At 48.7% G+C, this 13163-nt stretch overlaps 5 protein-coding genes across 5 annotated transcripts; 3 read left to right on the top strand and 2 right to left on the bottom strand.

Moving 5' to 3' along the window:
- Positions 1-16: 16 nt before the first annotated feature.
- I302_108951 (malate dehydrogenase, NAD-dependent) lies at positions 17-1857 on the top strand (the record flags this gene model as incomplete). The annotated part of the gene is made up of 9 exons (XM_019194678.1): positions 17-116; positions 235-385; positions 540-611; positions 689-704; positions 787-938; positions 1102-1313; positions 1378-1431; positions 1511-1724; positions 1809-1857. 9 exons carry the CDS (start codon positions 17-19, stop codon positions 1855-1857), a joined length of 1020 nt encoding a protein of 339 aa, XP_019043514.1.
- A 1123-nt stretch (positions 1858-2980) lies between these two features.
- On the top strand, positions 2981-3913 carry I302_108950 (uncharacterized protein; the record flags this gene model as incomplete). Its single annotated transcript, XM_019194677.1, has 3 exons — positions 2981-3151; positions 3315-3674; positions 3806-3913. 3 exons carry the CDS (start codon positions 2981-2983, stop codon positions 3911-3913), a joined length of 639 nt encoding a protein of 212 aa, XP_019043513.1.
- A 769-nt stretch (positions 3914-4682) lies between these two features.
- Positions 4683-5407, top strand: I302_108949 (60S ribosomal eL29 domain-containing protein; the record flags this gene model as incomplete). The annotated part of the gene is made up of 3 exons (XM_019194676.1): positions 4683-4728; positions 4868-5214; positions 5336-5407. The coding sequence occupies 3 exons, from the start codon at positions 4683-4685 to the stop codon at positions 5405-5407; spliced, it is 465 nt and encodes a 154-aa protein (XP_019043512.1).
- A 620-nt stretch (positions 5408-6027) lies between these two features.
- I302_108948 (uncharacterized protein) lies at positions 6028-7902 on the bottom strand (the record flags this gene model as incomplete). The annotated part of the gene is made up of 2 exons (XM_019194675.1): positions 6028-7813; positions 7877-7902. 2 exons carry the CDS (start codon positions 7900-7902, stop codon positions 6028-6030), a joined length of 1812 nt encoding a protein of 603 aa, XP_019043511.1.
- A 2143-nt stretch (positions 7903-10045) lies between these two features.
- On the bottom strand, positions 10046-12643 carry I302_108947 (uncharacterized protein; the record flags this gene model as incomplete). The annotated part of the gene is made up of 1 exon (XM_019194674.1): positions 10046-12643. The coding sequence occupies one exon, from the start codon at positions 12641-12643 to the stop codon at positions 10046-10048; it is 2598 nt and encodes an 865-aa protein (XP_019043510.1).
- Between the last annotated feature and the right edge of the window lie 520 nt (positions 12644-13163).

Genomic DNA, 13163 nt, shown 5'->3' with positions numbered 1-13163 from the left:
CACCCAAAAAGCCACCATGTTCTCCCGATCAGTCGCCAGATCCACTTCCACCCTCGCAAGGGGATTCGCTTCCTCCGCCAGGGCCAACAAGCAAGTCGCTGTTCTCGGTGCTGCTGGTGGGTTTTTGGTTTTCATGTCGTCGTGTCAACCTCGCTCCTATTGGCACAATCTTGCTACAGCCATGTGCACCGGATTGTACTGTGTTTCCTTGACTTGTGCTAATGTATCGTATAGGTGGTATCGGTCAACCCATGTCCCTCCTCCTCAAGACCGACCCCCTCGTTACCGGACTTAGATTGTACGATATCAGAGGTGCTCCCGGTGTCGCTGCCGATATCTCGCACGTTAACACTCACTCCGAGGTGAAGGGTTTCGAGAAGGATGAGTGAGTCGGTTTATTACAGGTACTCGGTGTATCAGAACCTTACTAGCGACATTGGGGAGAATTTGTCTCCGATCAGAGCAGAGGGTCTCGCTGCGGGCTTGACAATTGCTGGTGTTTTTAAGAATTACAGCTGACTCCTCATTGCACAACTCAGCATCAAAGCTGCCCTTACCGGCGCTGAGGTCGTTATCATCCCCGCTGGTGTACCCCGAAAACCCGGTATGACGTGAGTCATCTGATCTTCATTACATCCTGTGTATGCCAAGGGGTCTTGTCATGTTGACGTGCAATTTCCTGCTTTAGCCGAGATGATCTCTTCGTGAGTAATATATCACCCGGGTTTAGCTGTCTACCGAATGAACGACATGAAACGGTTGAGCTGATCTGTCCACTCATCACAGAACACCAACGCCTCCATCGTCAGAGATCTCGCCGAGGCTTGTGCCGAATACTGCCCCAAGGCTTTCATCGGTATCATTGCTAACCCTGTTAACTCCACCGTCCCCATCTGGGCTGAGGTTTACAAGAAGAAGGGTGTCTTCGACCCCAAGAGGTGCGTCACCTTTCTTCTTGAGCATAAAGGCAAGCCGTTGCTAACTGGTTGAGACGTTTCTTGATTCTCCTTTTCTGCCACCACGCACTTTCATAACACTATACTTGGTCGATTGCCATGCGATAAATACTCAATCCTTGCCATCCGACCTTTTTTCCCACAGAATCTTCGGTATCACCACCCTCGATGTCGTCCGATCATCCCGATTCCTCGGTGAGATCAAGGGTGCCGACCCCAAGGACATCGAAGTCACCGTTGTAGGTGGTCACTCTGGTGCTACCATTGTTCCTCTCTTGTCTCAAACCGCCCAAGGTAAAGATGTCTCTGGTGAGACTTACAAGGCTTTGGTCAACCGAATCCAATTTGGTGGTGATGGTGGGTTTGGCTTTTCCTTTTCCCCAAGGAAGCGATGTAAGCTGATACAATTGTTGATTGATAGAGGTCGTAAAGGCTAAGGCCGGTACTGGTTCCGCCACCCTTTCTATGGGTTTCGGTGAGTCCTTCATTCTCCCATATCAGATCTTGATCTATGTTGGTGAGATGATGCTGATCATGTATGGGTCATGCAACAGCCGGTGCTCGATTCACCAACTCGCTCATCCGAGCCCTCAACGGTGAATCCGGTGTGGTCGAACCCACTTTCGTCAAATCGCCATTGTACGAATCAGAGGGTGTCGAATACTTTGCTTCCAACGTCGAACTTGGTCCCGAGGGTGTCAAGAAGATCAACCCTGTTGGTGAACTTTCTGCTGAGGAGCAAGAGTTGCTCAAGGCTTGTCTTCCTGAGTGAGTGGTGTTCACCTTTCCTTGTACACCACAAGATGTACGACGGAATATGAGGCTGATTTGTGTCTTGCAATTGGATAATAGCCTCGCCAAGAACATCAAGAAGGGTGTCGAGTTCGTTAACAAGGCTTAGATCCAAGATTGTTTAGAAAGGTTTTGGTGGCCTGAGGGGTGGATCTTGGGAAATAAAGTAAATCAGACATGGATGCTCATCATGCATTGGATGTAATGAATGGGACAGATGGTGTATTGATCACATGTTTGCATGATGAGTTCAAATACCTGTACTTGGTCGAATTTTCAATTCATCTGAGACGGTTCCTAACGAGGTTGAAAGATGTACACAATTTCGTCAGGTGGTTTCATCGACTCGTCCGGTGTTGTCCTCGCCTGATGTCTCATGACCACCGGGTCAGAGCACAGTGCCAGGTTGTATGTCGCCTCACAGCCCCATTCTCATCACCGGGGGGTACTCCGTTCAACCACGCGATCACGCTCTTGCTCATCTGCTATCGAATCTGCAGCTATTGAGATTTCCTCGTATCTGTGAACATGAATGACACGGGACCCCATGAACCCTCCAAGCTATGTAGACAACTCTCCCACGAACACATACACCCTCAAAGCTATGCTTGACCTCTCACCTCGGTTGTATCCTATAAGCATAAGCATACAGACGCCACACCATTATGGATATACATTCCAGTTTCATCGGGTAGACTCATCCATCCATTGTAGCTGAAATCCGAAAAGATCCGTGCGAGTCTCTCTGTTTTCCCTATCTCAGGGTTATGATTTGTATAAAGGCACATGAAAAGGTAAAAAAGGAGGGACGCGTCTGTCTGCTGAGTGCGAGTGGGTGAACTGGGCGGGTGAACAGGGCGCGTGTTTGTGTGTTGTGTCTTGTTTTGTTTGTTGTTGTTTTCTTAAGGGTGTTTTGATCTTGACCGAGTGATGTAGGTGATGGGGTGATGGATGCTGATGCAATAGGAACTAGGTCCGAACGAACGAGCAACCAGGGAGATCCACCAATTGAGGCTGTGTTGACGCTCTATTCGAAAAGTAATCTTCTCACATCCATCCTATCCTATTCAATAACCTTTGTTCTACTCTACTCTACTTTCCAATATCCGATTCTATCCTTTCCTTTTCGTTTACATCTTGCGACTCAATATATATAACAAGCACCAACAAGACTATTACATTCTTTACATTTACCTCACAACCAACCAACCAATCACCCACACACATCAACAATGTACAAGCTCACCCTCGCTGCTCTCTCTGCCCTCGCCCTTGCCGGCGCCATCACCATTGAATCTCCCGACAGAGATACCGTCTGGCAATCTGGTACCAGCTCGCAGACCATCTCTTGGAAGGCTGTTTCCACCGATCCAGAGAGCTTTGTTGTGCAGCTTGTAAACCAGGTGAGTTTCTGGGATATCACGTCAACTTGGACCCATCTCGGTGTGATGGGGTGTCGTCCCATATGTACTTCTTGCCATGTACATGATCGACAAATCATAGACATACATCTTATCTATTACTATGGCTGAAATTCATTGCTGACTTCAACACTCCACACCACAGGCAGGATACCTCACCGATTCACCCGTGACCCTCATCTCAAACCAATCGACCGGATCCTCCGACATCGTCAACACCGCCACTGTGACTTTCCCCAATGGTAACTGGCCAGAGGGAGTCGCGTTCCAAATCAACTTTGTCACTTCTGAGAAGAACAACGCTGCCATCTTGGCTCAATCAAACCAATTTAATATCACTTCTGGTGGATCTTCTTCCTCTTCCTCTTCATCTTCTTCATCGTCCTCTTCGTCAGCCTCTTCGACCAGTACTGGAACCATGCCTACTACTCTCAGTCAGACCTCTTCGGCGGTTACTGTGACCAGCACCGACGCTGCTGCCACTGGTGGAAACATCCCTAACTCGGTGAGTGCGATTGTCTACACACAACCCCTCCATCCCTCAAACCACTCCAAATACTGCTATGTCAATCGTCTACTTGGTTTGCAAATCATCCCAAAGAGATATATATGCTGATTCATTGAAATGAACCATAGTCCAACTCAACCACCACATCCGCCAACTCCGGTGCTTCCCCCGTAAAGACCACCGGCATCTTCGCCACCCTCGTTGGTGTTGTAGGTCTCGCTGCTCTTTTCGCCTAGACAACTTTAGACTCATATAGCCCCTCGATGGGTGTTTCGCTATTGCTATAACGGACAATGTTTTTACTCTTTTCGGTTCATTTATACGTTTATATGATTAATCCTTTGATGCAATGCTACGGACATGATCATTGGTTTTACTGTAATTAGCGCGTCTTGCTAGACCTTTCAGCCATGGATTCAAGAGCAGAATATCAAAAGTTGACTTGGGGCAATATGAGTTTCTTTACGATAATCGAGATTGTGTATGTATGATTGGCATTGCGATATATCTTTGTCTTTGTGTCATGTCATGTTACATCCAACAAGTACGACTGAAGATTGGAACAGTCAATTGTTACGTAGAGCTTGCTCAAAATCTGATGAATCCTGTCAGATCGCTCAAGCAAACACTAAGCAAACCAATGAGACCACGTGGTTATCATACATACGTATATACTGCACATTTTTAAGCAAGATTGACCCAACCGTTCAATCGAGCAGATCGGCGTTTATTTTCGCAAATTCGGCGATAACACCCCACTTTCGCCAATGCCACTTTTATCCATCTCCTTTCTACCCAGGAACAGCGCACGTGGCACTTTCGCACAATTCGCTATGGTGAGGACTGCTTGGCTGGGACCGGATACTGCATACTGCTGCTACTGGTTCTGCTACTGCTACTGCTACCACTCGTCGTCGCTATCAAAAGTATCTTCATCGTCATCATCTCCCTCCTCTTCCCTCTCTTTCTCAGCCTTCAAACACCACCAAAGAAGCACGTGACAATATGGCCAAGTCTAAGAACCACACCGCTCACAACCAAAATAAAAAGGGTGAGTCGGATTTCAGCTATAGAAGGGGTCAAAACATGCTCTGAAAACGAGATCATCTTCTTCCCCGTGTTCGAAAATGGATATCTTGTTTCCTAAACGTCTCAGAGTGCTGATTTACCTTGTCGTTGTGCTCGTATAGCCCACAAGAACGGTATCAAGAGGCAACAAACCGTAAAGTACAAGTCTCTTAAAGGTGTTGACCCTAAGGTTAGTTTATGTTCGCTGGATCTGTCGGATATCGGATTTGGATGTGGATATGGGGATCATGCGGAACAGTATGGAGGATCAAGTGAAGGGTGGATGGAGGCCTTGGATTATTTGAGAAGGGGCATGAGGATTGGACTGCAAGGTGGATTCGAGGGATGGAAGCTGGACTATGGTCAAGGAGAAGGACGGTCGATCAGTACTTGGTATATCGATGGAAGGATAAAGGTTGTCCGGGGGATTGAATCTGGATGTCTCGAAGAAACGGCACAGAGGGATGTCGTGAGACGATCGTAATGGAGCTTCACGAGGAGGGAGGGACGGTGGATAGGGTCGTCCTCGATACCCCCAATTACCAATGATGGACACCTGGCGCTGATCCATGTTGTTTACCCTTACACAGTTCAGGAGAAACGCCCGATTCGCTGCTCAAGGTTCCGCCAAGGCTATCCGAGAGTCCAAGGCCTCCGCATAAATCTAAATCGAAAGAAATGATGGTTTATTAGAAGTCTTTGGGTTCGGTTGGATCGGTGGATCTAGATCAGATAGGGGATGATGTATGAACATACTGCATGACACCACCCCACCTATCCATTTGTGCTCACAAGGGGACAGTTAAGAGCTGGAATGAACATATTTGGAGGGACCAAGTGGATACGATAATATGATGTTGAGCTGAATTGTTCGGCGGATTGAGATTGGATTGATCTCTTTTCGCACACAGCACGACCTCATCATCACCATCGTCTGCTCGGATCTGATGTTAGCGTTGGTAACATACGCTCATAGGGAGATCACTCGTCTCACCTGGTCTGGACGAGATTACATATTCACTGGACGATTTCACCTAATGGGGCATCGTATCAACAGTGACAGTCCCCTTTCTGACCCATTTACATGATTCAACTAACATTGTTTCGCTACCGTTAACAAGCTGTCAACTTCCTCGCATGTACCACGAGTGGTTGATCTCCTCTTTCAACAATTCTGTCCTGCAGCAACACCTCATTGAGCTGCACATGTATTTGCTAACTGTTCAGGAGATAGTATACATGCTACATATAACAGATGAATATACCCTATCGTCCTTCCAACCTACGCAGCTTTTGCGGGCGGTTCAACTAACCCGCCCAATTTCCCCTTCACTCTCACATAGCCCCTCCAGTATTTATTCCAATCTTCCCCCTGACCCAGCTCGTCCTCTCCCTTCTTCTCGACCCCGCTCTCCAGCACATTCAGCGCCATGGCTCGCTCAAAACATTCAATGGCTTGTTCCAGTGTATGTGCCTTGTCTTCTCCTGATAATGTGGGTGATGATCTTTCTAAGAATACTCCGCGCGTGTAGGACGCTTCTGCACCTGTCAACAACGCATCTCTCCTGAGTAATTTGGCTGGGCCAACCAGAGCAGAGGATTTCGGTGTGGGGATAGCAGGTAATGTTGAGATGACTTGTTCGGAAAGGCTTTGCGATTCCGTGATAAGCTTGAGTGGGCCGTCAGATGTGGACTTCAGATGTTGAGCATGAAGAATCGAAGCTTGATATAGCTTCAGTAGAGCTGTGCGCTGTTGTAGCCATGTAGCATGGAGTGATGCTTCGGGTGAAGTGGTAGTAGGTGATACAGAAGGGATGAGCGATAATGCCTGAGATTGAAGGGATGATGCTGAAATGAGGGAAGATGTCGTAGCGAGATGTGCTGAAGCCGAGACGAGGAGTGAGATGGATGCTCGAAGTATTGCTGGGGTCAATTCAGTAGTCGATGATGGAGGTAGATTGACAGGTGATGCTTCGGGTTGGAGTTGAGGCTTCTTCGATCCACCGAATCCAAACCAACTCTTACTTTCCTCTTTCACCTCTTTCACCACCTCACTGATCGTCGAGTTTCCCCTGTCCATGTTGATACCAGCTTTCTCCAGTCCCCATCCCCACCACCTCAACGCATTATCTGCATAACCCGTCCTGGCTGACAGATCACCTATCTTCCCTGCCAACCTCATTATCCGAGCTTGATTGTGCAAGTGCTGTTCGTCTTGCGCATGATTCATAGAACTCAATACCTGTTGATACAGATCTTTGGCATGTAACAACGAGTCGGTCGTATTGATCCGTTCCAGTATCCCAGCTTTGAGTAACAGTAGATCCAGTACCGCCGGATCACCTTGAGGCACCCCATGAGTATTTTCATGATCTTTAGGTGGGAGGTTGGACGTAGAGGAAGAAGAAGTGAGATTCGGAGGGAAGACCAATCCTCTCTTCCTAGCTTCGTTGATAGCTAGATTTATGAATTCTTCAGCCAGTTCATACCCCCTATCTATCGTCTGTCTGCCCTCCTCCTGAGCGCTCGTGCCGATCATCCCCTTCACAGCGACATAATCAGGATGGAACGAGTTGGATTTTGATAAAGTGGAGGAGGCCGATCCGCCCGCACCCCATTCCTGACATATCCAAGCTCCCCTCAAGGCATGTCTGGCCTTCTGACCCAGTCGCGGATCTGTCCCTCCCTTCAACCCTCCTGTCCAGCCTACGTTCTCCCCCACCCATCCATAGGGATCATCGAATCCGTCCCGAGAGGGAGAGGCGATACATACTTTCTCGACGTACAGGTGCAATCCCTCGAAGGTGGCTAGTGAGACTCCTCCGAGGGTTAGGATACCGTATAGGATATACCGGATGACGCGAGAGATGTAAGAGAGGGCATAGACTGTTGAGTCGGAGTATTCTGTATTGGATGGATGGCCTGGTGTGGAGGAGGAGGATGGCCCGCGACGGATGATTTGGGAGTAGAGGCGAATCTGAGGGGTGGGGCGGAGTGTCGAGGGGGGTAGTCGAGGGCCGAGGTAGGGTCGGATAGGTGAGGAGACGAGAGACCGTCGAAGTAGGGATCTATGAGGGTAAACGATTAGTGATGTGACTTACCAGCATAGTCCGTTGAAGGAACGAACTCACTGAGCTATCCTCCCGTTCGTCCTCATTTTGTTTCTTAACGATGCTGAGCCAGTCGTAGTCTCGAGATGAAGAATGACTAGAGAACTCCAACACCGAATCCGAGAAACAAGAAATGACGATGACGGTTATGTTGGCGGGATCCGAAATTCTTGGTGGCGACTTACTTATTCGGTGGCACGTGGTGTGGTGGCATCTTGTTGCTTGTCCCATGCTATTGCCGGGTTGCCAGACCGTAATGCACAGATACAGCTCGAGGGTCCTGGTCGTCGAGAGATGTGCAGATGTACACAGAGAGATCTGATAAGCAATGAGGTATGTTCAGATGAGGCATAAGGACAGAGAAATCAACATAGTCCGGGTCGAACAGCCTGATGGCCCGATCAGAAATATCGATGTACAGTTTCATGGACATCTGGGAATGAGAAGGTGACTGTTCATGGCTTAGACTTCTTCGATCGTTGGAGCTCCATGTGTGCCTTCGATCAAGAACACATCTCATGCACTACGAGGATGTAACCGCATCATGAAATCTCCTTGACGTGTGTGAGCGACATCTTTTGAGATATCGACAGATGTCTCGCAATTGATACCCCCATTTTACATGCGTAAGAAAACCCCAACACGGGAAATGAGTGACCGTTCTATGGTGCAGTATAACTATGGCTCTCAGAGACTGAGACTCGGGGCCACCATGTGTCCAAATCAAAGTGGCTATGCCGTGCTCGTCTCGATGCGCAATTCAGACACAGGCGGTAGAGACTTCAGCTCCCAAACACTCTCTTCAAATTCTCTCTGACACTTTGATCATCATACCCTGATGGAATTCGAGCATTCTCCGACTAAGCATCCCGGCAGACTTCAATCTTTGTCGGAAAATCTGGTGTCCTCCATTTCTAGTCCCTCTCGTCCCTTCCCTCATTCGTCTTCGTATTGATTATCAGTGAGCCCAGCGCCCCTTCGGAGGTCTTATGTATCTCGGACAAGCCATTGGTGAGGTGAGGTAAGTCACATGCTTTGGCGTTGGATCGGAATTCCATTCTTGTGCTGAAGTTTGAAGAAGATTGATCGCCCGCCTCGGGCATCCGGAGTATCTCTGGGAAGGTGATTGAGGGTGAATGTATTCTGTTGAGTCATTTTGGCTCGGGTCGACCTGGGTTTGGGGTACTGCGAGATTAATTCGAGTCTCATTTTCCTCTCAAGTCCAGACAGCTCGCCAGTTTCCGGAAGATCATTCGGGTCATGACTGGACCAACCATGGACAAAAGGGCAACCATCCGACACTCGACGTGTTGATTTCAAGGGGAAGGATAGTAGGTGAGGGACACACTATAATCGGGATCATCCCTTCTCTCCAGGTCAGAACGCGATCACCATCACTTGGGTGCTGTCGTGCTGAGAGTGTCAGGTCTTGGGACAGGTGGAAGTCGTGTGCAGGCGAAGAAGACTTCCGCGTATTGTTGAGAAAAAACAATTCACTATATAGATTTGTCAACGAAGTTGTAAATATATAACCAAGGCGTTGTGCGATAGTGGTTATTCGGCGGGTCTAGAACTACCAAGTTACTTTCAACCCGTGCCGTCAGGCTCGCATGTTCGAATCATGCCAACGTCGATTCTTTTTTGCTTCCCATTGTTCTCCATGTATCGCAGGCAATTCTCAAAGCTTTTTGCGACGAAGAGAGGTTGAAATGCCTTGAAAAGGGGTTTTGGGCGATGTGCCACACGAGTTTTGGCAGTTACTACGCGCGTTCGGTCTGAGATTCAGCAAGCGTTCTGGCGATGGACATACGATGTTGCCATGATTCGAACATATGGAGATTCTTTCGAATAAACGGTGAACTGTATGTTCGGATCCTGCCAACGTCGTGTCGATCTACTAGGTCGCCCAGAGTACATATAAGTTGACGGACATCTGAAACGAGCGGTTTGATAGAGGTTGTACATATATATATACACACTTGTTGCATAACATAGTATAATCTGATGTTCTTGATGTTCATGTTGAGACATGAAAATATAAAGGCAATATGTGATGGAATTTGTGACAATGGTATTACAAGGTTGATCCGAACTGCTGAACATCTGATATTTGGTTCTAATCTTTCCAAATTGGGACTTTCAGTCCTTCTCTACGACTCCAGCGATATTCTCTCTTCCAAGCAGAACACCCTAATATCCCCTCCCCGTCCGTCCTCTACTCCTACTTCTCCCCGTCCTACCCCGTTCTCTATCAGCACTATGATCCTCCTCATGAACCACCCTCCCCTTCTCCTCATGGACCATATCCAATTCCCGGCCGTACGAATACCTCTCAGGCTGTTGAGATACCTCCCACACGGGTGAATCTCTCGATCTGCTCAGGCTTCTGCCACCCCTATTTACAGATGGTGAATGGCTGGACCTGGTGGATCCTGAAGTGCTCAGTTCCCTAGGTGAGGGCGGGACGTTCGCATTCACGTTCACATTCATTGGCATGTAAGGGGAAGGAGCGGATGAAAGGGAGTTGCCGAAATTCGTAGGATAGGATGGAGCAGATTGAGGTTGGATGGTGATTCTTGGTCTACTTCGCGATTGTGATCGAGAATCTGAATAACCAGGTATGGGTAAGCCGCTGATGGCAATTTCACCAGATTGTCGAGCATATGGAAGACCAGGTATATTGAGCCCTATATTATTGCTGTTTGTTTCTCCCCTTCGAGCAGTCCGGCCACGAGCGGTATCAACAGCTTCGAGTGATCTGACCAAATCGGGCGCATCAAGCGTGAACATTGGGCGATGGTCGTTACCACTGCTTCTTGATCTTGAGGCGCTTGCAGATCTAGATCGAGGATGTCGTGGATCATCACGTCTTTTACTGGTGCTAGGATTGGGCGGGCGAGAAGCAAACACGTCCAGGCGGTCGTCATGTTGCTGTGTCGGCTGGAACATCCTGTCTCTAGACGCGGACGCAGATCCAGAAGAGGCAGTCGAGTGTTTCCTTCCCCGACCTCTGACGAATGGTGAACCGATGGAGACAGGTCCGGACCCGACACTCCCATCTCTTCTTCTAGTATCGGCATACCCATCGTTGATTCCCATACCCATCCTAGCTCTAGATCGACTTCGAGACTTACTCCTCGATTTGACTTCTGCCCAACCCATCACCGCGTCGCTTTCCTTAACTCGTCTAACAGTCCAGCGAGATTCCTTGTTCCCATCCAAACATCCATGTAGACACTCCGCCCACTCTCTACCCAAGAAGGGGGGTTCTTCCCAAGCACCTCGTAAGATCTTCATCTGTAATCTGGGGTCAAAAGCGTCTACAAAAGGTAACCTGCCAGTCAGAAGGGCATGAAGGATAATTCCTAATGCCCATACGTCTTGGGCTAAAGATGGACCTGCAGGTGGAGCGCGGAGTAGTTCAGGCGGAGCGTACGGTAAAGAGGCAGATGGGAAAGGCTGAGTCGGGTGAGGCGTGATATTTTCAGGTAAAGGATGTTCGTTCGGACGATGATGCTTTGATGCAGGGAGTGGAGAAGACATCCTTGGGCCTCTGTGATATCCTGATGGTAACGTCGCATTTCTACCTAATGGACTGTTCCTAGGTGCTAAAGGCGGTGGTACAGTCAGGTTCATCTCCTGTAGATGATCTCCATCTTGAATCTTCTGAGCCATGTAGAAGTCAGCTACCATCACTGACCCCGTCTGATCTACCAGGAAGTTATCCAACTTCAAGTCCCCGTGCAAAATCCCACCTTCAAAGCCCTCATGACCTTCATGTAGTACTTGTACAGCATTGACCACGCCAGGGAACCATTTTCTAGCGGTCTTATCTGACCCCCCTTCCCTCTGCAATACATCTAACAACGATCCACCGGACATATATGGGGTGAAAAGGAAAGTAGCGAATGGAGTGCGGTGCATTTCAACCAAAGGTAGTAGACTTGGATGTCGAGGTAGACTCTGCCATATTCGAATTTCATCTTCGAATTTCTCCAATGATCCTGATCTATCGGAAAGATCATCCCTCTTTACAATCTTACATGCTAAGACTTCTCCAGTGGTGACGTGAGTAGCTTTGCGTACCGTCGAGAATCCACCTCTTCCTATAACCTTCCCTAGGACGTAATCTGAGACCCTTGCGCCTTGAGCGTCTGGAGCGAGATTCTGAGGTGGGCGTAGTGACATCGAGGAAGAGAAGTGTGATAGGAAGGCAGAAGCGGGAGAGAATGCGCTGGAGGATAGATCAGAGGGTGAGGGCGAGGGCGGTCCGGAAGGTCCAGGATCAGACATGAAAGCTGGTGAAGAGGGACCTTGGTCCGATGAATGGACGGAGGGGACACCCCCGGTTGAGGCGGGAGCCTGAACAGCATGATGGGAGAATAGTGGGTGTCGAGATGCCAGGGGAGGTGAGAACAACGCTGCTGCTGGATTAGGGCTTGATGTCAAATTTGATCCTGCCGCACCGAAACTGACTGTTTCTCTCACAGCTCCACCGAAGACACCTGCCGTTCTGAGACTGGTGGCTCTTCTGAGGTCCGAAGCGATGGCGGAAGGGGTTGATGGTCCAGCTCCATTCTCATCCATGATGATTTCCATCTCCTGATGTCCCGGTCTTCCGTACCCTAGCGCTGATACACCATTCCCATTTGAATTGAGCTCAAGACCCCCATCGAAGCTTGTTGATCTGGGAGCATTGAGTCGCTGGATCCACGCCGCGGCTGGAGATTGTTTATGTGTCGGTGAAGACGTTGAATTGGGTGAGGGTGAGGAGGAACCTTGCAGCATCCTGTGTGGTCCGAGCGGAGAAGTGAAGCATCAGCATGTGTGTATCAAGCTCGATGGCATTGATCGAATGATGGTCGGCCTTCCGAGGTGGGGGATGTACGCTATCTGGGTGATGGAGAAGTTCAGAAGGAAGGAAAGGAATGACACTCACGAATGATCCGATGCTGCAGAGTACAAAATTTGTTTACAAACGTTTCTGGTTGTTCTGGTATAATTCCGGTATACAGGTGACGGTGAGTCTCAAGCGTTTGTGCTTGACGTCTGGCCAGGTGAAGAGGTTGTCAGGTAGGATGATGGAATGAGATAGATGATAATTGGTGCAAAGACTAATGTTGTCGAGATGTAGAAGGGGATGCAATAGGGGTTGTCGAAATGAAGTTGAATTGGATTGGTGGTTGATTTAGCCGGGTGAATTGGAATTGGTTCAAATCAGGTAAATAAATACTCTACTCCGTACATCCGCTCGCAACCGGACTACAACTGCCCGTATATCGTAATGTAATGGGGTATATGTTATTGG

Source organism: Kwoniella bestiolae, chromosome 8, assembly GCF_000512585.2.
Source record: "Kwoniella bestiolae CBS 10118 chromosome 8, complete sequence".
Lineage (NCBI taxonomy): Eukaryota > Fungi > Basidiomycota > Tremellomycetes > Tremellales > Cryptococcaceae > Kwoniella > Kwoniella bestiolae.
Note: the sequence above shows the minus strand (reverse complement) of the source record. Positions and strands in the feature narration are given on the sequence as shown.